General features: G+C 41.4%; 2 protein-coding genes across 2 annotated transcripts; both read left to right on the top strand.

Moving 5' to 3' along the window:
* The first annotated feature begins 2,350 nt into the window (after positions 1 to 2,350).
* Positions 2,351 to 4,667, top strand: LOC122030212 (laccase-4-like). Its single transcript, XM_042589386.1, has 6 exons — positions 2,351 to 2,510; positions 2,591 to 2,742; positions 2,811 to 3,055; positions 3,122 to 3,250; positions 3,327 to 4,289; positions 4,355 to 4,667. Exons 1-6 carry the CDS (start codon positions 2,418 to 2,420, stop codon positions 4,486 to 4,488), a joined length of 1,716 nt encoding a protein of 571 aa, XP_042445320.1. The 5' UTR covers positions 2,351 to 2,417; the 3' UTR covers positions 4,489 to 4,667.
* A 298-nt stretch (positions 4,668 to 4,965) lies between these two features.
* On the top strand, positions 4,966 to 27,021 carry LOC122030213 (NADPH-dependent aldo-keto reductase, chloroplastic-like). The gene is made up of 7 exons (XM_042589389.1): positions 4,966 to 5,088; positions 25,543 to 25,593; positions 25,772 to 25,848; positions 26,072 to 26,159; positions 26,257 to 26,532; positions 26,622 to 26,867; positions 26,938 to 27,021. Exons 1-7 carry the CDS (start codon positions 4,966 to 4,968, stop codon positions 27,019 to 27,021), a joined length of 945 nt encoding a protein of 314 aa, XP_042445323.1.

The raw sequence follows: 27,021 nt of genomic DNA on the forward strand, positions 1-27,021 counted from the left end.
CTATGTCAGGCTGGCTGGATCAGTCGACTAATCCCAACTATTGGTCAATCGAACCTTTGATCAATTCTGGAATTTTGTTTAACTATAAAACAAAGTTAGCACAAGTAATATATAATAATAAAAGTTTTACAAAACAAATTTAGCACAATATATAGTAATGATGCATGAGTATGACAGTTAGGACTGTCTTGATCTCAACTTACAAACCTTGTTGATTTCTTCAATTGGATCAATATTTAAGGTTTGTCCCTACCAGGACATGACCTCAATGCACTCACTCAAGGAGCTTACCTCACTCATCTACAAAACATTATGTCCTCCATACCTATTTGGACTTTAATTGCTCAGCATCGTATTGGCCTGCCAAGGCTTCCACTTGATTTAATATCGGATCCTCCGGATCCATCGAATCCACCTGCCAAATGTCAGGTCCACTTGATCCATCTGAACTTCTTGTTTTGTTTTCATGATCTGCTGAGATTTTTCTTACCTAGTATCAGGTCTAACTACCCTACTAGAACTTTCCAAATTAATTGCATCCTACACACTTGATCAATTTATTAGATCACTACAATAAGACTTAATTAACTTGAAACTTTGATAATATCAAAATATATGTTTGATTCTGGTGCACCCTTCAACAATAGATATTTTGCTGAAACGCTTTCTTTTTTAGACCTATTTTCAAATGACAAAAGGTGACTGGTTCACCCAAGCATTCTTCACCATCGGTCCCATAACGAAGTGAAGAGAGTAAATCACGGCAACAGAATGGTATCTATAGTTGAGAGGAATTTTATTCCTCAAGGAATTGTTACTCCTGCAGGAATTCGATTGATAATCTACCATCTAAGTACTAACTCGGCTATGCGTATAGGACCAGATAAAAACATTATAATCCTTGTTCTTATGGATGATGATGATTAGTTGATGTTAATAGACAGAAAGGTCCTCGTATCCTGTAAGCACTTTTTGCTATTTCCTTGTTAAGTGAAACCAAGATTTAAGCTTAGCTCCCATATCAACTTTCATGTTTGGACTCTCCTCGCAAGCTAAACTGTCAACTGCGAGCAGCCAAACTGATTGTGTACACAAGCTTCTGCATCATTCTTCAATTGTCATAATATAAACAAAATGCAATTCTTCCCAAGACTATGAAGGGCACATAAAAGGGATGCTATCAACAAAGCTAGACTTGTCTCTCCAAGCGAGTCCTGTAAAATAATTTGATGACTGCAAAATACCCAGGATATATGATCCTTCCACATATATATATATATATATATATATATATATATATATATATATATATATATATATATATATAACCTTCTGTCTTTATCAACTCCGAACTCAACAACAAGAACGGCGGAGGTCCGAACGATTGCAAAGGATCGGAGGTCAGTCAATACGATCGCAGAACGCAGTGACGGCAGTAAATGTCGCCTTAGGTCGGCATTTAAAAACACTGCCGACGTTTTTAAAACGTCGGCAGTTAAATCTCGTTAAAAGTAACTGTTATTTAGTGTACATATTAAAAAAGAATTAATCGTTTCCTTGACAATTAGCTGTCTACTTAATTGTTCTGTGCACTTTATATTTTTGATCAATTTACTAGGTTTTATAGGTTACCAAAATCTGTCCGGAGCGCATTATTATAAATTCAATTTGAAATTATTGATCAATTTATGCCTGCTCCACCGGTTTGTGGTGTAATTGACAAGGGAGATCAATGTATATGATAAATAACATCAACACCAACCCCCGGAAAAGACTTTCATTATCCTGCATACTTGCATTAGAGGCAAAACTTTACTACGCAATGCAGAATATAGTGAATTAAAATCAACTTAATGTCAACTGTTTATGCGTGGTCATTACTGTCCAACAGGAAAAAAAAAATCATGAGATTTGACTCTTCCTAGCAACTATGACATTTTGCCTTCTTAAGTACAAACCTACCATCCTTGTTACTTTACACGAGTTGGGTCAAACATCTCTCTCTTGCTTAGAACCACAGAGAAGAAAGTAAAAAAGAAAGACATGCACAGCTGCACCACCAAACCTCTGTACCACCTACAATCCTTGTACTCTTGTAGTAAAATGACTCGAAGATACTGCGTAGTGTGGGAGAACAATTAATGCTGGATTGGATTACATGTCCAGTTAATTTGGAGCTAGATTGAATAAAAGCCAGAAAAAGGTCACATTGTAAATCAGTAGAATATTTCTTTGCCTACACTCTAAAGCTTTGTGGACCTCATATCCACCAAATAGATTACAAAATCTTATGTTCTAGCTGCCCCATCCCTCTTCTGTTCTGTATATATATAATATGCTCTGATCGTGAACTCTCACACCCCATCTCATCTCCTTGTGATCAGTTGTATTAACTATCCATCAACTTAGGCACAGGGATGGGTTCCCCGCCTCTTCTCTTGCTTTTCTCCTTCCTGTTAATGCTTCAACATGCTACCCGAGCCGAGCAAACCAGGCACTACAAGTTCAACGTATGTTGTTGTTCGTTGACGTGGGCGTGGATTCAAGTTGCATGGTTGATGTATATGTGTTCCTATTTGATTCATTGCAGATACAAATAGCAAATGTGACTCGGCTTTGCAGCACAAAAAGCATCCTGACGGTGAACGGGCAGTTCCCGGGGCCAAAGATCGTCGCCAGAGAAGGGGACCGAGTCGTCGTCAGGGTGACCAACCATGTCGATCACAATGTCACCATTCACTGGTATAATTAAGAAAGAAATAGGGTAGTTTTAGTTAAGTGGCACCTGACTCGATGACATTTTTTGCCAGGCATGGAGTTCGGCAGCTGCGAAGCGGCTGGGCGGACGGCCCCGCCTACGTGACCCAATGCCCCATCCAAACAGGGCAAAGCTATGTGTACAACTTCACCATTGTGGGGCAAAGAGGCACTCTGTTTTGGCACGCCCACATCTCATGGCTCAGGGCCACCCTCTACGGCCCTATCATCATCCTTCCCAAGCTTGGTGTTCCCTATCCCTTCGGCAAACCCTACAAAGAAGTCCCCATCATTCTTGGTATCGATACATATTCTATTGCACGTTTATTGACGTTGCTCGGATAATTAACTGATTTGCGTGCAGGGGAGTGGTGGAAGACTGATACAGAGGCCGTCATTAGCCAAGCTCTTCAGACCGGAGGAGCCCCTAACGTTTCAGATGCCTACACGATCAATGGCCTTCCTGGTCCCTTGTACAACTGCTCAGCTCAACGTACGTACTATACCATTCTGATATAATTAGCCAATTGTTTGCCTATGATATCTACTATATACGTATTGGCATGCAGATACCTTCAAGCTGAAGGTGAAGCCGGGGAAGGTGTATTTGCTTCGCCTAATCAACGCTGCAGTCAATGACGAGCTGTTCTTCAGCATCGCCAACCACACCGTCACCGTCGTCGAAGTCGACGCTGGTTACGTGAAGCCCTTCGACACCGAGATCGTCCTCGTATCCCCCGGCCAAACAACCAACCTGCTCCTCCGCACCAAGCCCTACTTCCCTGGTGCCATGTTCCTCATGAAGGCCAGGCCCTACGCCACCGGCCAAGCCACCTTCGACAACACCACCGTCGCCGGCTTTGTGGAATATCAGAAACCCTACAGCGTATCCGCCTTCGACAAGAAGCTCCCGCTCCACAAACCAACCCTCCCGGCATTCAACGACACGTCGTTCGCGGCAAACTTCGCTGGAAAATTGCGCAGCCTGGCGACGGTCCGATTCCCCGCCAACGTGCCGCAGTCGGTGGGCCGGCGGTTCTTCTTCACCGTGGGACTGGGGACGAATCCGTGCCCGGTCAACGGGACGTGCCAGGGGCCGAACGGCACCAAGTTCGCGGCCGCCGTCAACAACGTGTCGTTCGCGATGCCGACCACGGCTCTGCTCCAGGCGCACTACTTCGGGCAGTCGAGGGGCGTCTACACGCCGGACTTCCCGGTGTACCCACTCCGCCAGTTCAATTACACCGGAACTCCGCCGAACAACACGATGGTGGGCAACGGGACGAAGCTGGTGGTGCTTCCGTTCAACGCCAGCGTAGAGTTGGTGATGCAGGACACGAGCATTCTTGGCACGGAGAGCCACCCGCTGCACCTCCACGGCTACAACTTCTTCGTCGTGGGACAGGGCTCCGGCAACTTCGACCCCGCCAAGGACCCTGCCAATTTCAACCTGGTGGATCCGGTGGAGAGGAACACCATCGGCGTTCCGGCCGGCGGATGGGTGGCCATAAGATTCCTGGCCGACAATCCAGGTAAATATATTTGGAGCGAAATTTAATCAACTAATTGTTGCTAATGGATTAATTAATCAACGTAGGTGTGTGGTTCATGCATTGTCACATCGAGGCGCACATGAGCTGGGGCTTGAAGATGGCGTGGCTGGTCCTCGACGGGAGCCTTCCCAGCCAGAAGCTGCCTCCTCCGCCGTCGGACCTACCAAAGTGTGGATGATCTTCCGAATCAATTCATTCTTTAATTTGCTGGTATTTGGACGACTAACTCGCATGGACCGTCCTGAGTCAAATTTGATTGTTTTTTTGCATCTCGCTTTCTCGTTTCTTTTTGGTGTGTTGAACTTGTACTTTGGCCACTCTCTTGCTTTAATAAGATTGCAATTTAGTCATTTTGTATATCCGATCTAAGGAATGCCCGAGGGATTCGGTGACCCAGTCAATGAGAGTGTTGGTATGGAAAGAGATCTGCCTCCAGCATTACTTCCTTTTTCGGAAAACCTCCGACATTAATGCCAATTTTACTGGGGGGAAGAAATCGAAGAGGAATTCATAGTGGCCGATTGATCTTCCTCTCCCTGTTCGAAATATGTTCGTTGATGATTTTAATCGAACACCTCGATCGTTCCGCTTTTTTCTTTTTCTATGTTGGCACTCTTCACTCTGGTAAACGTTTTGTAGAAGCAGATACAAAGGGATGGCAGAGTATGGGCCACGGTACTTTGAGCTCAATACGGGGACGATGATGCCGTCGGTTGGGTTTGGAACGTGGAGAGCTCCGCCCGACGTGATCGGAGATGCCGTCGTCGCCGCTGTCATGGTACGTTCAACTTTGCGGTCATGAAACGTTACTGATAAACATTCGCACGGATAAGATTGATGTGATTGCCTTTCTGTACGACTTTAAAGAATTATTTGCATTCGTAATTCAATTATTTTTTTTACCAAATATTAATTATATATTTATTGAATTATATTTTGTATATTACTAAATTCTCTTAAAATTATGGAATTATCAAAAGTCGGATTTAACTTTTGAAAATTTTCAAATGGTATATTTATGTCCTATTTTATCTTTCTCATCGAGTTCGATCATCGGTCCTTAAAATTTTATATCCTCGTGTCTCATTCATCATCTTAGCTTACCGTCAGCGGTTCTCGATCCGATCAGCACTATATCTTAGGAGGAAGGTGAATATAAGAGAATTACTGTCGGTGCGATCGGCGCTGGAATCCGACCCGATCTGAGCATAGATCGACGGTGGAGAAAAGTCTGTTCAGATCAGATCTGATCAGATTCCGACGCTGATCACATCGATAGCAATCCCCTAGGTTCACCTTCCCCTTAAGATATAGTGTTAATCGGGCCGACAGCCAGAGACCGCCGATGATGAACTGGGATGACGAGTGAGGACAAAAAATTTTAGAGACAGAATCCGAGCTCGACCTCTTGGTGGTGCATTAAAAAAAAAATAATATTACTGTTAGATTTTAAAAATCAATATATATTATATTTAAAAAAATTAATACTATTTTGTTAGATTTTAAAAATCAATATATATTATATTTAAAAAAATTAATACTATTTTGCATAGAGAGATACTCACATCTCCAATGTAAGACTTATGAGAGATTTATAAAATTTAAAAAGTTAAATAAAAAATTTTAAATCATTATAGAGGTGAGGTTGAGATTTGTAATTTAAGAGAAGTAGTGAAAATATAAATTTATTTTTTTATCTTGAATTTAATACAATATGCATGAACCATACATTATCTTATGAATAGGATCATATAAAAATTCATTTAGAACTTTGACATTATAAATATTTTAATAAATTTTTATATTATTAATGTGATATATTGAAATCATGAAAAATACCTTTAAAGCTCTCAACATTAAAGATGCCCTACGAGACTATTGAAGAATTTTGGTAGAACTCTTGAGGAGAAAGAGATATTTTGTTTTCTGTATAATAAACTTTTGATTACAAAGCCTTTATATAGACTTGAAAGAAACTTAGAGGGTAAGTAAGCTTAAATGCTAAGTAACCGTTTAGCTTATCAAGGTGACTCTTTAGCTTATCAAGGTGACTCTTTGATTCATACAACAATTGCATGCACGATGGAAGAGTGATGGTCCAACTTCCTCATAATGATGGTCAACACATTAACTTTAACACTCCCCCTTAATGTGTTGTCGGATTCCAAGTTTGGCTCGGAGTTGTTCAAATCTTTCTCTCGGAAGTGCTTTTGTGAAGATGTCAGACAATTGCTCCTCAGATCGACAGAACTCAAGTTGAATTTCTTTATCTTCAATTGTCTGTCGAATGAAATGATGCTTGAGTGCTATATGTCGAGTTCGGCTGTGGTGAACTGGGTTCTTAGCCATAGCGATTGCAGATTTGTTATCGCAGTATAGCACGGTTCCTTCAATCTGATGATGACCGAGATCAGCTAAGATTCTTCGAAGCCAAATTGCTTGTGAAGTGGCTACTGATGCTGAGATGTACTCGGCTTCCGCAGACGATTGTGCAACACTTTGTTGTTTCTTGGACAACCATGAGAATATTGCTGAACCAAAAGAGAAACAGTACCCCGAGGTGCTTTTCATGTCGTCTAAGGATCCACCAAGATCACTGTCACAATAACCGACAAGGTTAAGTGCGTGATTCTTTTGAAAGCTTAGACCGAGGTCGGTTGTCCCTTGAACATATCGTAAGATGCGCTTTGCTGCACCGAGATGAAAATGGCTCGGACTCTGCATAAATCTTGAGAGTAGACTTGCAGCATACATGAGATCAGGTCTAGTTGCTGTGAGGTATAACAAATTACCAATGAGGCTACGGTAATGAGTGACATCCGTTGCTTTTCCTCCATCTTCCTTTTTCAATTTCTCCCCCATAATAAATGGTGTAGAGACAGGATTGCATCCCAGCATGTTGAATTTTTTCAGAATCTTTTCTGCATATATCTTTTGGCAAATAAATACTATCTCTTCTTCTTGGTAGATCTCCATGCCCAAGAAATGTCGAAGTAGACCCATATCACTCATTTCATACTTTTGAGTCATGTCATTTTTGAACTCTTCGATCATCTTCTTGTTGCTTCCAGTGAAAATTAGATCATCAACATAAAGAGTGACTATAAGAACATCATTACCTTGCTGCTTGACATACAAAGTTGGTTCACTCTTGCTCTTCTCGAATTTTGTTTGGTTGAAATAGTTGTCGATCTCACTGTACCAAGCGTGAGGAGATTGTTTAAGTCCATATAGCGCTTTCTTAAGTTTGTAGACTTTTCCTTCTTTTCCTTTTAGGATGAAACCCTGAGGTTGATCTACATACACTTCTTCCTTCAATTCACCATTGAGAAACACTGACTTGACATCAAGCTGATAAAGTTTCCACCCTTTGCTGGCGGCGAATGCAATTATAGCTCGGATTGTGTCAAGCCGAGCTACTGGGGCAAATGTCTCCCCATAGTCAATTCCAGGCTGTTGAGAATAACCTTTGGCAACTAGTCTTGCTTTGTGTTTTTGAATGGATCCGTCTGGGTTGTGCTTGACTTTGTAGATCCATTTAACACCTATGACTTCTTTATTTGTCGGTTTATCAACAAGCTCCCATGTCTGATTTTTTTCAATCACACGGACTTCCTCCTCCATTGCTTTTTTCCACAATTCTTCTTTGATTGCTTCATCAAAGTTCTCAGGCTCAATGGAGCAATAATTGCATGTAGCATATATATCATCTAATGATCTGTACCTTTTTGGAGTTGTGCTCGGGGATGAGGAGTTTGATGAAGTTGGATCAGTTGAGCTTTCGTCATTGGGTTGAGATGAGCTTGAATCTGGTGTGCTTGGCTCAATTTCATCTTCTTTGTCAGTACTGATCAAAATGTCTTTCTTCTCAACTTTGTTTTCTTCCCAATTCCATAAAGCATTTTCATCAACTTGAACATCTCGGCTAATAATAACTTGACCCAACTATAGGTTAAATAGTCTATAACCTTTGCTCATGGTACTGTAGCCGACAAAAATACATCTTTCGCTAGATTCGTCAAGTTTGCTTCATTTCTCTTTTGGAATTTGAGAATAGCAAATGCTTCCGAATACCTTGAGATGGTTCACCGATGGTCTTCTACCACTCCATGCTTCAAACGGAGTCTTGTTTGGTATGGCCGTGGTTGGGCATCGATTGGATAAGTAAACGGCTGTGTAGACTGCTTCAGCCCAGAAGATTTTGGGTAAACCTTTCTCGTGCATCATTGATTTTGCCATTTCAACGATTGTCTGGTTTTTCCTCTCGGTAACACCATTTTGTTGAGGGGTGTACCTTACCGTTAGTTGCCTTTCTACTCCTTCATCTTCACAAAAATTATGAAATTCTTTAGAAGTGTATTCTTTGCCTCTGTCACTTCTTAAGGTTTTGATGAAGCATCCACTCTGTTTTTCGACGAGACTCTTAAACTTCTTGAATATCATAAATACTTCCGACTTCTGTCTCATGAAATAGACCCAAGTCATGCGAGTGTGATCATCGATGAAAAGAATGAAATACCTATTCTGAGCATGAGAAAGGGTGTCCATCGGTCCGCAGACGTCGGTGTGGATAAGTTCCAACTTTTCTTTAGCTCTCCATGATACTCCTTTCGGGAAAGGAAGTCGATGTTGCTTTCCAAACGCGCATCCTTCGCATATATGTTGCTTTCCTTCTATGTGAGGAAGTCCTTGCACCATACTCTTGCCAGATAATTCTTTGAGGCTTTGAAAATTAAGATGACCAAGTCGTCGATGCCATAAGGTTGATGTCAGGTAGTCCGAGGTAGAAGCTCGATGAGCTTTTAGATCGGCATAATTGATGTTGAGAGCGAAGCTTCGATTGACCATTTTGATCTTTGTGAACACCTTTGACTTATCTCTCCTGTCAAATATAACACATTCATTGTTATCGAAGCAGAGCTTGTACCCATTTTCCACCAATTGTCCAAGGTTGAGTAAATTTTGACTCAAGCTCGGCACACACAAGACATTGTTGATGCAGCTCGGACCTTCCTTCGTCTCGATGGCGATTCTCCCAAGTCCTTTTGACTTTGTTTGCTCTCCGTTTCCAAACTGAACAGGAGCATTGATGTTATTGTCGATCTCAGAGAAAATTTCTGAGATCGGCGTCATATGGTTGCTACATCCGCTGTCTAGCAACCATTTTCCTTGCTCCTTGTTGGTGGCTGTGTGACATACATAGAATGTTCCATGTGTCTCCTCAGCTGTTTGATTTTCTCCAACCTGATTTGCCTGATAAGAGTTCCTACTTCGGCAATCTTTGGTGAGGTGACCAAATTGATTGCATATTTTGCATCTCGATTGGCCTTTGAACCAACAGTCCTTCTCGGAGTGATTTGGCTTATTGCAGTTGCTGCAATTCGATGAGTTATCTTTTCCTCTTCCTTTTGAGTTACGTCCACCTCGTCCTCTTGATTTCCATCCACCTCGTGATTGGCCCTCTCGTTCGTTGTTACCAATTTTGAGCTTTGATTGGAATGCACCCTCTATTGGCTTTTCAGAATGTCTGGACAATCTTTGCTCGAACGATTTTAGGGACGCCATCACTTCTTGAACTGTGAGTGTTGTTAGGTCCTTTGTTTCTTCAATGACGGCAACAATGGGATCATATTTCTCAGGAAGACAGATGAGAATCTTTCGTACCAATCTCTGATCTGTAATATCTTCACCATGAGATTTCATTATGTTGACCAAATCAAATATTCTGGTTGAGAATTCCATGAGTGTTTCTTTCTCCTGCATCTTGGCATTTTTGAATTCCTTGAGTAGTGATTGGAGCTTAATCGCTCTCACTTTCACATCTCCTTGAAATTCGCTCTGCAAGATCTCCCATGCTTCTTTAGCAGTGTCGGCACGCATGATTCTGGGAAATATAGCCTTAGTGACTGCTCTTTGAAGGATTGAGAGAGCACTTGCGTCGGCTTGTCGAGACTTCTCTAATTTCTTCAGACTGGCTTCGTTGAGGGCAGTGGTTTCCTCGGGCTCTTGCACTCCATTCTCCACAATCTCCCATTGGTTAAGAGATCGAAAGATGGTCTTCATCTTTACATACCAGAAATCATAGTCTTCGCCATTAAACTCTGGAATGAGATGGTTGATGTTTGTTAAGCTCAAGCTGGCCATGGATTTTGATTGGTAGAACCTGGAGGCTCTGATACCAAATATTGAAGAATTTTGGTAGAACTCTTGAGGAGAAAGAGATATTTTGTTTTCTGTATAATAAACTTTTGATTACAAAGCCTTTATATAGACTTGAAAGAAACTTAGAGGGTAAGTAAGCTTAAATGCTAAGTAACCATTTAGCTTATCAAGGTGACTTTTTAGCTTATCAAGGTGACTCTTTGATTCATACAACAATTGCATGCACGATGGAAGAGTGATGGTCCAACTTCCTCATAATGATGGTCAACACATTAACTTTAACAGAGACTCACATTTATTAGCAATTCAACCCATATAAAATATGAGACGTGTAATAAAAAAAATCAGCTTATCACTTGTATTTGAAAAACGTTGTCAAAGTTGGCACAATTTACTAGCTTTGTTATCATGAAGCGTTGATTATAAGAAATACTACCTCATGTTTTCAAGTCATTGATAAGAGGAAATACACTGTGCTGGTTGTTTATACTTCTTGCTATTTCTGGAGTTTGCGAAAGCACATTCATCTTCAGTTTTTGTGCATATGAACTGAAGATCTGTTTTAATTAATAAGTAATAACATGGTAGAACTCTTAGATATTATCATTTGTATTTATAATTCGATTCTTAACTATAACATATTTATAAAAAAAAAATCAAATAAGATGTGTAATTAGAGAATGTTAAACTTTTGAGTCGTTTATTATGAACGTTTTCTGATTTATCCTGATAATTTATTGGGAACTTTCATGGGGATGGGTCGGTTGCCCCAGTATTAACTGGTTTAATATTTTTTTTTCAAGTTAAAAAAAATTTTATGCATTCTCTCATGTGAGAAACAAGCCTAAGATGTTGACTGTCTATATGGGCCTCCATTAGTGTTTCCTGATTTACTTAGTAACCAATGAAAAACTTTTTGGAGTCGGATCGTTTACACTCAGGATTAGTCGGTATGAAGAACTGGATACCTAGTACCAACTAAAACAAAGTTTATGCAACCCTAGGGATATGGTGTGGTAGTAATTAGTGTCCTCAATTTAGGTTGGGGCCATCGGATTATCCTAGCCCGCTAAATAATTTAAGCATATTTGGTTAAAATTTTATCAACCTATTTTAAAATTGGTCTTAACGAGCTGACCTACCTAAGCCCACGACCCACGTTCAGTCTGAGGATTGGGATTTTTTCTTTCCAAAATTTAAAATTCAAGTGAAAAATTTAATGGGCTCGTGAGTTTGATCTATCTAAACTGCAATTCAAACTTGAAAATTTCAGCCTTTTCATATTTTTTATTTTTTGACAGGCTCGTGGTTTGACCCACCTAACTCACAACCCATCTTGGGTTGGATTAGAGATTTTTTCAACTTGCTAAGATAGTGGGTCGGTCCGCCTTGCCCCACCATATGATGGGTTTCGGACGAGATGTCCCACCCTGCCTCAAGTTGGCTCGTTTCACCACACTAGTAGTAAGAGACAAGTGGTTTTCCCAAGCAATAAAGTTTGATTCCCACATAGAGCACATCTACGGTGCTCGAACTAGTAGTGATATTAGGAAGCAACACTAGAGTCGTTAATTTAGAGCCGTTAATTTGGATTGAGTTCATCGGAATGACCTGCCATACTAAACAATTTAAGTAAGTTGGATTAAAATTTTATCAACTCATTTAAAGGTGGACAACCCCACATAGGCTCGCGACCCTCACAGGTTGGCCCATAACGAGCTTGGGATGGCTCTCAGTTGAGAAAAAAAAATCTCCAAAAATTAAAATAAAAATAAAAAAAATTCAATGAGCTCATGAGTTTGACCGACTTAATTTGTAACCCAAATTTTATATTTTATATTTTATTAATTATATTATATTATTGTTCATATTAAAATTAAATTGTAGAAGCGCTCACGGTAGACGGTCCAAAAGCCTAGCATCTCGTAGTTGCGTGCCCCATTTGGAGTACAAAATTCTTGCAAATGCATTGCAACTAGAGATCGAACTGTGGATGTTTGAGTGAAAATTTGACGTCTTTCCACTGCACCGTAGTCCCAGGGGTACTATTCTTGGAAATCAAGAATTATAGTTGATACGGATTGTAACGAGCAGACCCAAAAGATGACGGGGTGGTCAAAGTCAAGGTGATATTGCAATCAAAGTGAAGGAAAGGGAGCATTCCCCACCTAGCATGATTGTTCACCCAACATCAAGGCTTTCAGGTCTAGCCCGACCGAATTTCAAACTGTTTGGGAGAAGGTCGATTGGCCCTTAAGCCGATCGAAGATAAAGGGTTTGGGGCTTTACTCTTGAACTAAAAAGATAGCATATCCGGTCATTCATTAGCCAACCGAGTTTAAAGAAGGTCAGTCTTATAGGTCGGTTGGAATATCCGACCTACCTCATAATCGACCAGCCATATATACGGTCAGAATACGAGTCAACCTCCTGGAGGCACATAAATCTCTCTTTGCATGCCCGACCAGATAAAAAGTCGACTAGGCTTAAGGAATAGCCTCAAAAATCTCCCTATGCATATGCCCAGCCAGATAAAAAGCCGCCTGGGCTTAAAGCACTTATTCTCCCAAATCTCTCTATTCATGCCCGCCCAGATAAAAGACTAGTCAGGCCTAAGGAACTCAACTTCATATCAATTCCCAAATGGATTTCCAGCACACAGTTCAACATATGGTTTCTTGAACGGATTTCAGCACGCCCAAATGCATCATATTATTTTTTGAGCAGATCGTAAATACTATGCAGAACATAATTTAGCAGCTTAATGCAACAATAGACATAAAGATGGTTGACCTTATCGGTCAGTCGAGGTATACTCAGCCGACAAAATAAATAGAGAATCCTAACAAACTGTTAGAATAACAATCACATATCAAAAAATGTTATGTTGGAACTTTCTTCAAATATTATTGTGTCTCTCATCAGCCGACCACTTATAATAATATATTCCTTTAATGGCCTCAGCAACAACATAAGTTGTAAATAACAGAAGACGTATATATATGGATAAATGGAAGATTTCTCGGACAATTATTACACATTGCCTAGGTTGTATACTTTCCATTATCCAACAACCTCTGACATTCTTAGTCACCTTATGATTGTAGAGGTTATGAGATGTGGTATATAAAGAGGGGGTCCTCTCTATTGGTAAGGTACGTCCTCTAATCATCTGAAACTTACTCTCGCGTACATGTTCTTTACTGTTCTTCATTCACCCAGCCGAAATTATACTAACTTGAGCATCAGCGGGCCTTCGCAGGGATTTTCCCTGATTTTTGGATATTGACGTTGTGTTTGCTCGTCTAAGTGTGCGCAGAATTGAAAGGAAGCCTATCCGTGGAGTAAAAAGTCAGTCTTCTCTCAATCAATAACTAAGCCACTGTATCTAGCGCTCCATCTTTGTAGTTTTCAGACATAATCAAATTTAACGTTATCTGTGAACACTTTTCCCTGAATCTTAAGATCAGAGATGAAAGAAATTAGATGACTCACCACAGTCACCTTAATGCAAGAAGATCTAAAGATGGGCATCAATGCCCGAGCATAGAAACTAGCCTAGAAGCAACAACAAGCAGCTACTGGTGGTAATTTGCCACCTAATCCCGTAGTGCTCTATGGTAAGGTACGTTCTCTAATCATCTGAAACTTACTCTCGCGTACATGTTCTTTACTGTTCTTCATTCACCCAGCCGAAATTATACTAACTTGAGCATCAGCGGGCCTTCGCAGTGATTTCCTCTGGTTTTTGGATATTGACGTTGTGTTTGCTCGTCTAAGTGTGCGCATAATTGAATGGAAGCCTATCCGTGGAGTAAAAAGTCAGTCTTCTCTCAATCAACAACTAAGCCACCGTATCTAGCGCTCCATCTTTGTAGTTTTCAGACATAATCAAATTTAACGCTATCTATGAAAACTTTTCCCTGAATCTTAAGATCAGAGATGAAAGAAATTGGATGACTCACCATAGTCATCTTAATGCAAGAAGATCTAAAGATGGACATCAATGCCCGAGCATAGAAACTAGCCTAGAAGCAACAACAAGCAGCTACTGGTGGTAATTTGCCACCTAATCCCGTAGTGTCGACAACAACCCATCAAAAGGAAAGAGGCGATCGGGAGGAATGCCCTACTCATCTACCTCCCGTGCCTCATTTGCCAATCCCGCGTCATCGAGTGCTCTTCCGTACGCTACTTGGGTACATGGGCTAAGAAGGACTGTACCAAGAGTCTTCTGGAGAAGCACCTGTCCGAGACAAGCACAAAGGAAAAGTCCCCACAACTTGCAGCTCTCCCGAGAAGATTAGCACCCCCAAGAAACAACAAGTTTTTTCAGATGGGTGATCTAGTCTGGAAGTAGATGAAACTTGTCAGAGACGTCAACAAGCTGGAGCTACAGTGGGGAGGACCATATACGGTGGTACAAAAGCTTGTCTTGGGTTCCTACTACCTTGAAGATGCAGAAGGGAAAAGGTTGGAGCGACCTTGGAGTGCGAATCATCTATAACCTTATAGGGTTTGAAAAGTACGCCTGTAATTCACTCGTGTATTATATAACATTTTTACACCTAATGAGAATGCAAGCAAATTCATTTGAAAAATTCCCTCAAGTTCTAGACTCCCGAGCATCCGTCGGGTTATAAGTGAGTATGCTCTCGCGGCTTCAAGTTCCAGACTCCCAAGCCTCCGACCGAGTTATAAGCGAGCATGCTTTCATGCCTTCAAGTTCCAGACTCTCGAGCATTCGACCGAATTATAAGCGAACATATTCTTACACTTTCAAGGTTCATACTCCCGAGCCTCCGGCCATGTTATAAGTGAGCATGCTCTCGTGCCTTTATATTACAGACTCCCTAATCACTAGCCAGGTTATAAGCAAGCATACTCTCATGCCTTTATATTCTAGACTCCTGAGCATCTGGCTGGGTTATAAGTAAGGATGCTCTCGTGTCTTCAAGTTCCAGACTCCAAAGCCTCTGACCGAGTTATAAGTGAGTATGCTCTCGTGCCTTCATATTCTAGACGCACGAACACCTAGCGGGGTTATAAGTGAACATGCTCTCTCTCCTTTATATTCTAGACTCCCGAGCATTCGACCTAGTTATAAGTGAGCATGCTTTCATACTTTCAAGTTCTAGACTCCTGAACCTCCAGCCGGGTTATAAGCGAGCATACTCTCATGCCTTTATATTCCAGACTACCGAGCCACCTGCCGGGTTATAAGTGAGTATACTCTCACGCCTTTATATTCTAGACTCCCGAGCATCTAGCCGGGTTATAAGTGAGTATGCTCTCGTGCCTTCAAGTTCCAGACTTCCAAGCCTCCGACCAAGTTATAAGCGAGTATACTGTCATGACTTCAAGTTCTAAATTCCTGAGCCTTCGCCGGGTTATAAGCGAGCGTGCTATCGTGCCTTTATATTCCAAACTTCCGAGCCACCTGCCGAGTTATAAGTAAGCATGTTCTCGCACCTTTATATTCTAGACTCCTAAGCATCTGGTTGGGTTATAGGTGAGCATGCTCTCGTGCCTTCAAGTTCCAGACTCTCGAGCATCCGACCAGGTTATAAGCGAGCATGCTCTCGCGCCTTCAAGTTCCGGACTCTCGAGCCTTCGGCTGGGTTATAAGCAAGTATGCTCTCGCACCTTTATATACCAGACTCCCGAGCATCCAACCGGGTTATAAGATTGTATGCTCTCAAGCCTTCAAGTTCCAGACTCCCAATCCTCCGGTCGGGTTATAAGCGAGCATGCTCTCGTGCTATTATATTCTAGACTCTCGAGCCATCAGTCAGGTTATAAGCGAGTATACTCTTGCACCTTTATATTCAGACTCTCGAGCATTCGGTCGGGTTATAAGCAGGAATGCTCTCGTGCCTTTAGATTCTAGACTCCTGTGCATTCGGCCGGGTTATAAACGAGCATGTTCTCACGCCATCAAGTTCTAGACTCTTGAGCCTCCACCCGGGTTACCAGAGAGCATACTCTCATGCCTTTATATTCCAGACTCCTGAGCCTTAGGCCGGGTTATAAGCAACCATACTCTCACCCTTTATATTCCAGACTCCTGAGTTCCTAGCCAGATTAAGTGAACATGCTCTCGTGCCTTTAAATTCCAGATTTTTAGATTCCAATATGGGTTCTGATTATAAGGGGTTCATTGTATTAGTTGGTCAGGTTATTTCGCTCAGCATTATTTTTTTCATCCGATTTATTATTCAGTCCGGTAGTCAGTTATGAAAAATTCATTCAGAGGTTCTCACCAATATTAAGAGTTTATAATCATCTGGTTTGATTGTTCCACTCAACGATAATATCTCGTCCAACATATTATTCAACCTGGTAACCCCTTATGATATAATTCATTTATTCGACCTGATTATTCGAATCGATATTATAATCATGCCCACTCTATTATGCAGATTAATAAATATTTCATAGAGAATGTATATAGAAGCTATTTTACAAGAAGTACTTGTGGTTCTAAAGATATATAAGAAAACAAGTATGATTTAACAATGTTTAATGCACATCTTGACATTTAATTTTTGTTCTTCTCAAAAATTAAATGGCATGAAAATATAACATGAAAAATATTAATCGTTTGAAAGCTCTTTAAAAAGTCGATGATGGTCTATGAATGGTGGAGGAGGTTCTGTTGATGGATAGTCATCCTCCCGTAATTGTTGAACAACTTCTCTGGCTATATAGCTGCGTGTTCTTGAAATGTGTTTGGTGAATTTTTTACTGAATTCGGGAGAATCGAGATGAGATCTCCATCTAACCTCAAAACACTCTTCTTCCCTAGTCTTGTATGTTTCCAACTCAATTTTTGCAGAGTCTAACTCAGCTTGTAGTGACTCCAATCGAGTTGTTTGCGTGTCCAATTTTTCCTACTATTCTAGTAGCACTAAGTTTTTGGAGGATAATTCATCATTTTGTTCAGAGGATCCGGACATGTGAGAAAATCTCAGCTCCTCTAGCAGGGCAATTTTATGAGCTAAGTCAGAAATGACCCTAGCCCTCATAACGCTCTCTGCTCGAAGCTTGGATTCACTGGTCTGTAGCAAGATTTCCAATCTTTCATTGTCCATCTGTTGAGAATCCACTAATTGTTGGGATTCCTTCAAAGTCTACCCCATAGTTAAGAGAAGCCCAGCTTGAACTTTAACCTCTTCTCGCAAATTAGCCATCTCGGTACTTGGAGTGGATGCAGTAACTTCTAACTCCTCATTGTTAGCCCGCTCTAAGTCCACAACCAGTTGACTTAAATGCATCCCTAAAGCATAAAGATGAAAAAGAATAACAATGAGGTCTTAAATTATAAGGTGGGCTAAGTTAGGAGCTTATCGCAGTAGCATTTGAGTGTGTTCTTCTATGCACGACAACACCGTGGACCCTTTTGACTGTCCACATGCTTTCACTTAAGATTTGGCTAACAGGCCAGTTAGCTTCAGTACTCCGTAGGAGGATGAGGCAATAGCCCCTACTCCTTGTTAAGATGGTAATACGTAAGATTGTTTGAAGTATTGATGGGGGCGAGCTGGAGAGCTGGACCTTGAAGGAGGAGTGCCAGAAGCCAACCTAATATTGAACGAACGGTTAAGGAGGGTTCTGGTATTCTCCCGACCGGCTCAAGATCTCACACAACTATAGAGCATGCGAGTGTAGGACCAACCATCCTTGCAACAAACGTTTGCCTCAGACTCCCCAATGTGAGGGGAGGAATGCCTAAGGCTTGCAGTGATGTCGGCTGAGCAGGTAAAGATTCTAATATCGTCTTGATCGGCTTGGGATCCTAAGCGACTGCACAAGGCACAGGTGTAGTATTGACCGACCTCATAACAAGTTTAGATCGACGATGCTTTAGTGTCATGGGCTCTTTTCCTCGAGCAAAGAAAACCTTGGTTATATCAAGTGAAGTTCGCTCGATCGGTAGTTGCTCGGGTAGATTCAGATTCTCTGATTGGGGCCTTTTGCACTTAAACGTGAGGGGAGTATTTGAATCAGAGGAAGTAGAAGAGGAGATTTCTATGGGGCAGCCTAGGGGAGGAAGGTAGCCGATAAAGGATGAAACTTACTCGATATTGAGCTCATTTAGTAGGGCTTCACCCATCCGGTTCAGAGTGTCTTTCGTTACCCGAGTATTTTTAAGATGTCGGGGTAATGACCTTCGCTATAAAAATAAGTAAATACGATGAGAAAGACCTTCATAGAAAATTTGGGGGGAGAGGGGGGGGGGGGGGGGGGTAATAAAAATTCTTTATCAAAAGTGGAGCTTAGCTCAAGATCAATAGGAGTAAATCCAAAAACATATAACAATCCCTCTATAGTCAAGTTGGGTAGACTAACCTTCAGACCTCTAAGTTTCTCCAAGGCCTTGCATAGGGTTGGATCCATGCGAATATTGTCTAAATTTGGGATGGGGGAAGGTGTTGCTGCTATGTCGTTGGGCATGACAAGGAAATCAGAAGTCGAATGAAGAAGTATTTGTTTATCCACTCACCTTGAAGTGGAATCCTATCAAATAAAGTCGCCTTAGGACAGGCGCAGAAACAAAACAAGCCATCTGCCACTTGTTGATGGTAAATATAATGATGAAATAAGTGAGGAGACAAAGGGACGCCAAGTAGACGAAAAACAACAGTGGCACCGTTTAGGATGTGAATGGCATTTGGAACAAGTTGATGAAGTGGAATATGGAAGTATTGGTTAACAGTAGCAAAGAAAGGGTGGAGAGGGAAGCAAAGCCCCGCTATAACCTGCTCCTTAAAAGCAATGCCGCTTTCATTGGGAGGAAGGTGGGGACGATCTTGGCTATTGGGTATGACTACATAAGTGGGGAGCCCATAGTTAAAACGGAGGTCGTCGACATCCACAGTTTGAAGATATGAGGAATAGAGTGTGTACCATACGCTATCCTCATCCATTCTGAGAAAGAAGACAAAGAGAATGAAGAATGTGTTGGTCCCTTGCGGCCGACTAGAGGGGGGGGGTGAATAACTTGCACAATAAATTCAAATAAAACACCTTCCTCGAAACTTATAGCTTGATTAAAATAAATATTTGCATAAAGAATTAAGAACATAATTAAAAGGAAGAGGCACAGAAAGAGTTACTTGGTTTGCAATTAGCGGATTGCTAATCCAAGGAAATTAAAGCTCACTAAAAATTTCATTTGAGTGGAGTAGCCTCTTATAGCAGTTAAAGCTCATAATTACAAAGCTAAACTCAAATGGAATCGTTTTCAAGTGTTGTGTATAGCTTCTGGGATCATGGCTGTATTTATAGCCCTGATCGAAAAGCTTGGAAGTGTTCCAGATGTTTGGAGGAGGATAAAATTTTATCCTTGTTGCAATAAATTACAACAGGTGACTTTCCGATAAATTTTATAATCTGAGCGCCTAGACCCGCTCTCGGCGCTCGGACTTGCTTAAACCCATTCAAGGGCGCCCTCGGCACCCGAGGTGGTTCGGACACCTGGACCAGATTTGGGCGTCTATACCACAATCAACATCTAGTTGACCTTTTGTCCGGGTCTTTCACTCCAGCTCCGCTTGCTTGGGTGATTTTGGTCATCCGGAATATGACTCACTTGAACTCATTTTCCGGCCTTCTCAAGTAACCTTCCACCCGGCTTCTCATCCCTCGGAACCGCCATGTGTTTCCTTCTCGCCCGCCAGCCTACTCTTCCATAGCACCTCGTCCCTCGGACGCACCGAGTTCGTCGACTCTCTCTCGTGTCGTCCTTCTCACTAGCTACCTCTTTCGATCAACTTCTTGTACTTCTAAGTTCCTGCACACTTAGACACAGGACATCAAAATATAACAGAACCTAACATGATTTGGCTGATCACATCAAAACTACCACGGGGTATTCACAGAATATGGGAACAATGAAAAAGGAGAAGTGAATGTGCTAAGGTTCTCAAAATTTTCTTATGAAATTCCTTAAAAGTTACTTTTTGGGCCTTTTGAGCAGGGTCGTCGAATTGTAATACAATTTTGAACTGTAGGATGATAAGGTGAACTGGTGGGTATGTGGAAAAGTATACATTGATAATAATATGTATGCACACGTGTTACAATTGGAAGCGTGCGTTTGTAGCAGATTTGACAGGTACTTAGCTCGAAACATCGATGAATTTATTAAAGTGGACTTAGATGTTTGTGCAAGTCCTTAAGGAAGCCTGATCAGTTCTAAACTTGATCAAGTTTTTATAACTTGTCCAAAGGGACAATCATCGAACATCCAGCCGGATTCATTCTGGACTAGTTTTAACTTCGAGCAGAGTTAATCTCGGACGAGTTTAAGGCTGAACAATTTCTAAAAATTGCTGCCCTCCCTTAAGTAATCCTCACCCCGTTATATTCTATCCGGATTTTGGGCCCAGATGAATGTACGTTGTCCTTAATTTATTACCCCACACTCAGAAAAATTAATAGTTATTGGACAACCAAATATTAGAGTGAAGACAAAAGATAAATTCAATAGAAACTTCATTATACATATGACAAATAAAAACATTTAATTCTGGTTCATTAACTAAAAGTAGAAAGGAAGACAAAACAAATCATAGTAAATTTGGAAATAAGTCAAGCGGATAATTCTGGAGTAATTTCTTGCGGCCGAGGAAGCAAGCGGGAGGTTCGGAAGCCAAGTAGCCTCCCTCCCTTAGTTGCTCCACCGCACCATCCGCCCCAAGAAGAAAAGTTTTGTTGATGGAGTTGGCGATGGGTGCGTTGAATTTGCGTGATTGAAGGAGGATCTTTTTCCTTGTTTCAAATCTCTCGTCCTCCCCCACTTAGTAGGCCGCCAACTCTGCTCGGGTAATTCTTAGTTCGGTCGAGAGACCCACCAACTTAGATTCTTTGATAGATAATGTGGTCTAGGAAATCTCTAGGTTCGAGTACAAGGAATTCCGCTCAACATTTCAAGCGGCCAACTCAAATTCTTTAGTGGCTAGCTCAGTGTCATATGTAACTTCCAACTCCTTTGGCTGAGCGAAAAGGCGTTCAATCTTGGCAGTTTTCTCATCTAGCTCCACCTTCACTTTCGCCAAAAGAGTTGTGTCTAATCAGAGTTAGGCTTCAGAAGTCTCTAGGGCGGTCTTTAATTTGGCCACTTTCTCAAGCTCAGTTTTCATCAACTTTTGAACTTCTTGAAATTGAGTCTCTAGCTTGCTTAGCCAATCACAGAAGGGTATAGTAGTAGTCTTAGAGACACACTTCCTCAGGGATTCATTTTCTTAAGCTAGGGCAAATAATTACTGTGCAAGACTCATCTTGATCGCCCAACACTAGAAGACAAACAACATTAAAAATATTCAATATGAGAAAAAATAAATAAAATTATATTACCTTGGTCAATTCATATGAGTTTTCATTAGCCAGCTCCACAGGAGTAAGCTCGCTAAGCTAGTTTCCCGCATCCTCTCAGCCATTTGTTAAATGATCCCTCAGTAGTATTTGGTTAGTAGGTAGAGAGGCGGTCAGTGGAGAAACTAAGGTCGAGGCGGACAGTAAATCGAAGGTGGTCTAAAATTGGTAAGACCTCCATGACACCATAGAAGTGGAGATCGGAAAGGTCTTCCCATGGGGAGCCACAAGGGGAGTAGGAGCTGGAGGGTCGCCTGGTGGAGAAGTGACCTCCTATGCTTGAGCGGCTGTTGGTGTGGGACTAGCAGAAGGAAGGGCAGACAAGGTTCGCTTAGAAGATTACTTTGGCGCCTCCTCCTAGACGGGATTTTCTTGAGCAGGAGACGAATGTGTGGAGGACGCTTCAATGGAGGGTACTTCAGTGGAGAGAGCTCGTCCTTTAGGGACTTGGGCGTAGACGAGCTTGCACCTCTTACATCTCTTCTTTGGGGTGACCTCAGTTTCCGTAGGATAATCATTGAACACCGGGAGAGGGTCTGGAGATAACTCCCCAGAACTAGTGTCGTGCTAGATTTGACCAATCGGTTACTAGAGGCCCCATTGGAAGGGACAGTCAATTGGGCAACCCCTCAGCTAATAGTGCTCACTCTTGAACAAGGAGCTCCTCTTCTTCTAAGTTAATCTCCTCAGAAACCAAGGCTTCAAAGATGGTGTCCACTACATAAAATAAAAAAAAATACATTAGTTAGTGATAGTGCAATAACCAAGTTATCAAAACTTACCGAAAGAGCAGGGAAGCTTCTTTCTAATGGGGCTCAAGCCAAACAAATACAGAAGGCCTTCGTGTAGACACTTGTGAATTTTAAAACGTTGGCTGCTCAGCTTCGTAGAATAGGAAATAAAGGTTGGATCCTTCTTAAACTTTCCAAGGTCAGGAAGAGGAGGAAAGGAAGATTGTCATTCAACTGACCAAGTAGTAAGTTCAGGCATCTCCATGAAAAAAAGTGAGATTTTCAGCCTTTGTTTGACGACGACATGTCCTTAAAAAAGACTACCTTGGGCGAGACTAGAAAAGAAAAACCCGATCTCTAATTTTTTTAGACATGAAAATAGATAAAGATTGCGTGGTGTAGGAGAAATATCATATAGGCGAAATAACATGAATATGCCGCACACAGCGCAGACTGCATTCGGGGTGAACTGTTGTAAAGGGATATTGAAATACTAACTTACCTCCGACAAGAATAGAGGGATAGGAAAATGTAGACCGACTGCTAACTGGTCCTTAAAAAAAGTGATATGGTTAGCGGGAGGATGATGAGGACGAGCGTTCAGGAAAGGGATAGCAATACGATAACTTTTTGGGATCTCATACCGAGAACGGATGTAAGTTCTATCAGAATCATCAAAATTTGAGTAAGTAAGAGTATACCAGGGGGCGAAGGATTCTTGAGCTATGAGGGAATGCAAAGTAAACAAGGAATGAGTGACTTACTAGATCACTTAAGGCGGAAAAGAGAAGAAGTTTCCTGAAGAGAGTTCGTCGAAGAGAAAATTAGGGAAGACGAACGACAAAGTGTTGAGAGTTCATTTAGAGTTTTTTTACAAGGTATCACTTAATTACCGCCTTTTGATCAAAATAATGGGCATGCAGCAAACCGTTGATCTACAAGAGGAGAGATGTCGTTAGTCCGCACAAAGAAGTGTGTGTTAGAGTTCGTTTTAAAAAGCGAGGAGTGGTGCCACGTGACATTCACCCATAAATAGGCATTTATGATGGAGGTGACAACCAAATCATTCCATTGCCTAAGCACCTCTCCGTGCGTCCTTAGTACTCTCTCCTGAACAACACGCCTCTGACAGGCAATTTTTGAAAAAACGTTGCTAAGTGTCTAAGGCGCGAAGGAAAATAGAAATTTTTCGGATGATTCTAATAAAAGGGTGAACGGACAAAAAATTAAACTTAGGTCCAGTCAGTCGGCTACACCTCCTTCAACTAGACTTAAAGGGGAGGCTAGCGATACGAGTTGTAATGAGCAGGCCCAGAAGATAATAGGGTGGTCAAAGTCAAAGTGACGTGGTAGTCAAAGTTAAAGGAAGAGGGCATTCCCCACCTGGCTTGATTGTTTGCCCAGCGTCAAGACTTTTAGGTTCAGCCCGACCGAATTGCAAGCCGTTCTAGAGAAAGCCAACTGGCCCTTAAGCTGGTCGAACACAAGAGGTTTGGGGCTGGGGCTTTACTCTTGAACTGAAAAGATAGCATGCCCGATCATTTAATAGTCGACCGGGTTTAAAGACGGTCAGCCTTATAAGTTGGCTGAAATGTTTGACCCACCTCATAATCGACCAGCTATATGTATGGACAGAATACGAACCAGCCTCCCCGAGACTCATAAATCTCTCTTTGCATGCCTGGTTAGATAAAAGGTTGACTGATCTTAAGGTACAACCTCATAAATCTCCCTATACATGCCCAAACAGATAAAAGGTCAGTCAAGCTTAAGGCACTTATTCTTACAAATCTCTCTATGCATGCCCGGCTAGATAAAAGGCTAGCTGCGCCTAAGACACTTAACTTCATATTGATTCCCAAATGGATTTCCAACACACAGTTCGTCATATGGTTTCTTGAACGGATTTCAGCATGTCCAAGACATCATATTATTTTTTGAGCAGATCGCTAATACTATACAGAACATAACTGAGCAGTTTAATGCAAGATCAGATATAAAGACGACTGGCCTTATGGGTAGACTGAGATATACTCAGTTGATAATATAAGCAGAGAATCCTAACAACTTGTCAGAAAAACAATCATATGTGGGTAAATAGAAGATTCCTCGGATAATTATTGCACATTGCCTAAGTTGTACACTTTCCATTATCCAACAACCTCTGACATGTTTAGTCACCTCATGATTGCGGAGGTTATGAGAGGTAGTATATAAAGGGGAGTCTTCTCTATTGGCAAGGTATGTTATCTGAACATTTAAAACTTACTCTCGGGCGCATATTCTTTACTATTCTTCATTCATGCGGCAGGAATTGTACTGATTTGAGTGTCGGAGGGTTTTCGGCAGGGACTTCCCCTTGGTTTTGGGGCACTGACGTTGTGTTTGCTCGTCTAAGTCTACGCAGGATAGAAAGGAAGCCTATTCATGGAGTAAAAGATCTTCTCTCAGTCAACAACCAAACTACCGTATCCAACGTATTATCTCTATCGTTTTTAGATAAGATCAATAGTAGTAGTGATATTGTTCTTTGAATTTAGTACCATAGTAATTAACGGAAGAGGTAAGATGAAAAATAAATATATAAAAAATTAAAAATTAGGTGCTTCGTTTATAAATTCCTAACTTTAAGTGCCTCTCGGATGAATTGCTGTAAATTCTTTGTTGATCGCAACGTATTTAAAAGAATGTTTTATAAAATTGTAATTAGATTTATTATATTAGACGAAAGTTAAATGCTGAATTATGAATTGGAATAAAATGTGAGAGTTGGAAGATAAAGATATTAAGATTGATATACGAACCATATCGGATAAACAAAATAAAAAATAAGAACATTGAAAATAAATAGGCTACATGAGATCGTGATAAGAGATTCTGTTGGCTTATCTCTTTTGCTAGTCCTTGCACTGAATTATCTCACAGCTGCTCTGTAAACTCTAATAGATTCTCTGATGCAGGCTGGCTATAGGCATATTGACTGTGCAAGTGCATATGGAAACGAAAATGAGGTAATGAAAGATCTACAAATCGTCTTGTTATCTGCCTTGATGACCATTTCAGTGTAGATATTCCTCAGATACCCTACTTAACCTTTCATTCTATGAAATAGTCACCTTCAAAATTTCCTGTTAAGTTCTGTTGCCCTATGACCTACAAGAGGTAAGCCATTTCTCTCCCAAAATACAGGTTGGGGATGCCTTGCAGCGGTTATTTTCCACTGGAACGGTGAAACGCTGTGATCTCTGGATAACTTCCAAACTCTGGTAACTAAATCATGCAGTTGAGCTTTTGGTTTAAACTCCTTAACTAAATTGTTTCCATTGGTAAGACAAAAGTAAGTTGTTTCTAATCTCTTATTTTCTTCTTTATAGAAATAAATTGTGAAGAATGTCACTAGTGTTAAAATGTTCATATATAAACAGAGAAATTGTAGACCTTTTCGATGAGTAACCCCACTATGACTTATGATGCCCATCCTATGAACAGGTGCAGTGATCACTCACCATGTGATGTGCCAAAGGCACTAAGCAAAACGCTGCAGGATTTGAAACTGGACTACATTGACCTGTATTTGGTATACAAGTGTTCTCTTAGCTTTTCTAACTTCCACACATACTGCTTATCTCCAAATGTCGCATTGACTCTCCTAACCTACTAGTGAATTCATGCAGGTGCACTGGCCAATTCGGACTAAGCCTGGTTCTCATCGGTTCGAAGAGGGTGCCATCCTTCCCCTTTGCTTACCTGAGACATGGAATGCCATGGAGGGCCTCTATGCATCTGGGCAGGCAAGAGCTATAGGGGTCTGCAACTTCTCCACCAAGAAGTTGCAGGGCCTTTTATCCTTTGCTAAAGTGCCACCGGCCGTCAACCAAGTTGAGTGCCACCCTGTGTGGCAACAGACACAGCTTGGGAACTTCTGCCAGTCCACAGGCGTCCATCTCTCAGTACGCTATTTCCCTCCATATTCAGAGTAGATTGTTGATGATTCTCGTGACTTGGTAGCCTTTTTTTAATGGTGTTTTTCATTTGTCAGGCATTCTCGCCGTTGGGTTCGCCGGGTTCATGGATAAAGGGCGAGGTCCTAAAGGAACCAGTTTTGATACAAATTGCTGAAGAGCTACAGAAGTCACCGGCGCAAGTTGCACTGAGATGGGGCATTCAGAGTGGTCACAGTGTCCTTCCAAAGAGCACAAACGAGTCGCGGATCAAAGAGAACATTGATCTTTTCAGTTGGTGTATTCCTCCAGATGCGTTTTCCAGGTTCACTAGAATCCAACAGGTAATTTAACATGAAACTAAATCTATTAGAACTGATCATGAAATTCTTCTCATTGACGTTGGTTGTGCAGACGAGGCTGCTTCGAGGGGACTTTGCTGTTCATCCAAATGGACCTTACAAAAGCCTGGAGGAGCTGTGGGATGGTGAAATATAA

Source organism: Zingiber officinale, chromosome 10B (genome assembly GCF_018446385.1).
Source record: "Zingiber officinale cultivar Zhangliang chromosome 10B, Zo_v1.1, whole genome shotgun sequence".
Classification (NCBI taxonomy): domain Eukaryota; kingdom Viridiplantae; phylum Streptophyta; class Magnoliopsida; order Zingiberales; family Zingiberaceae; genus Zingiber; species Zingiber officinale.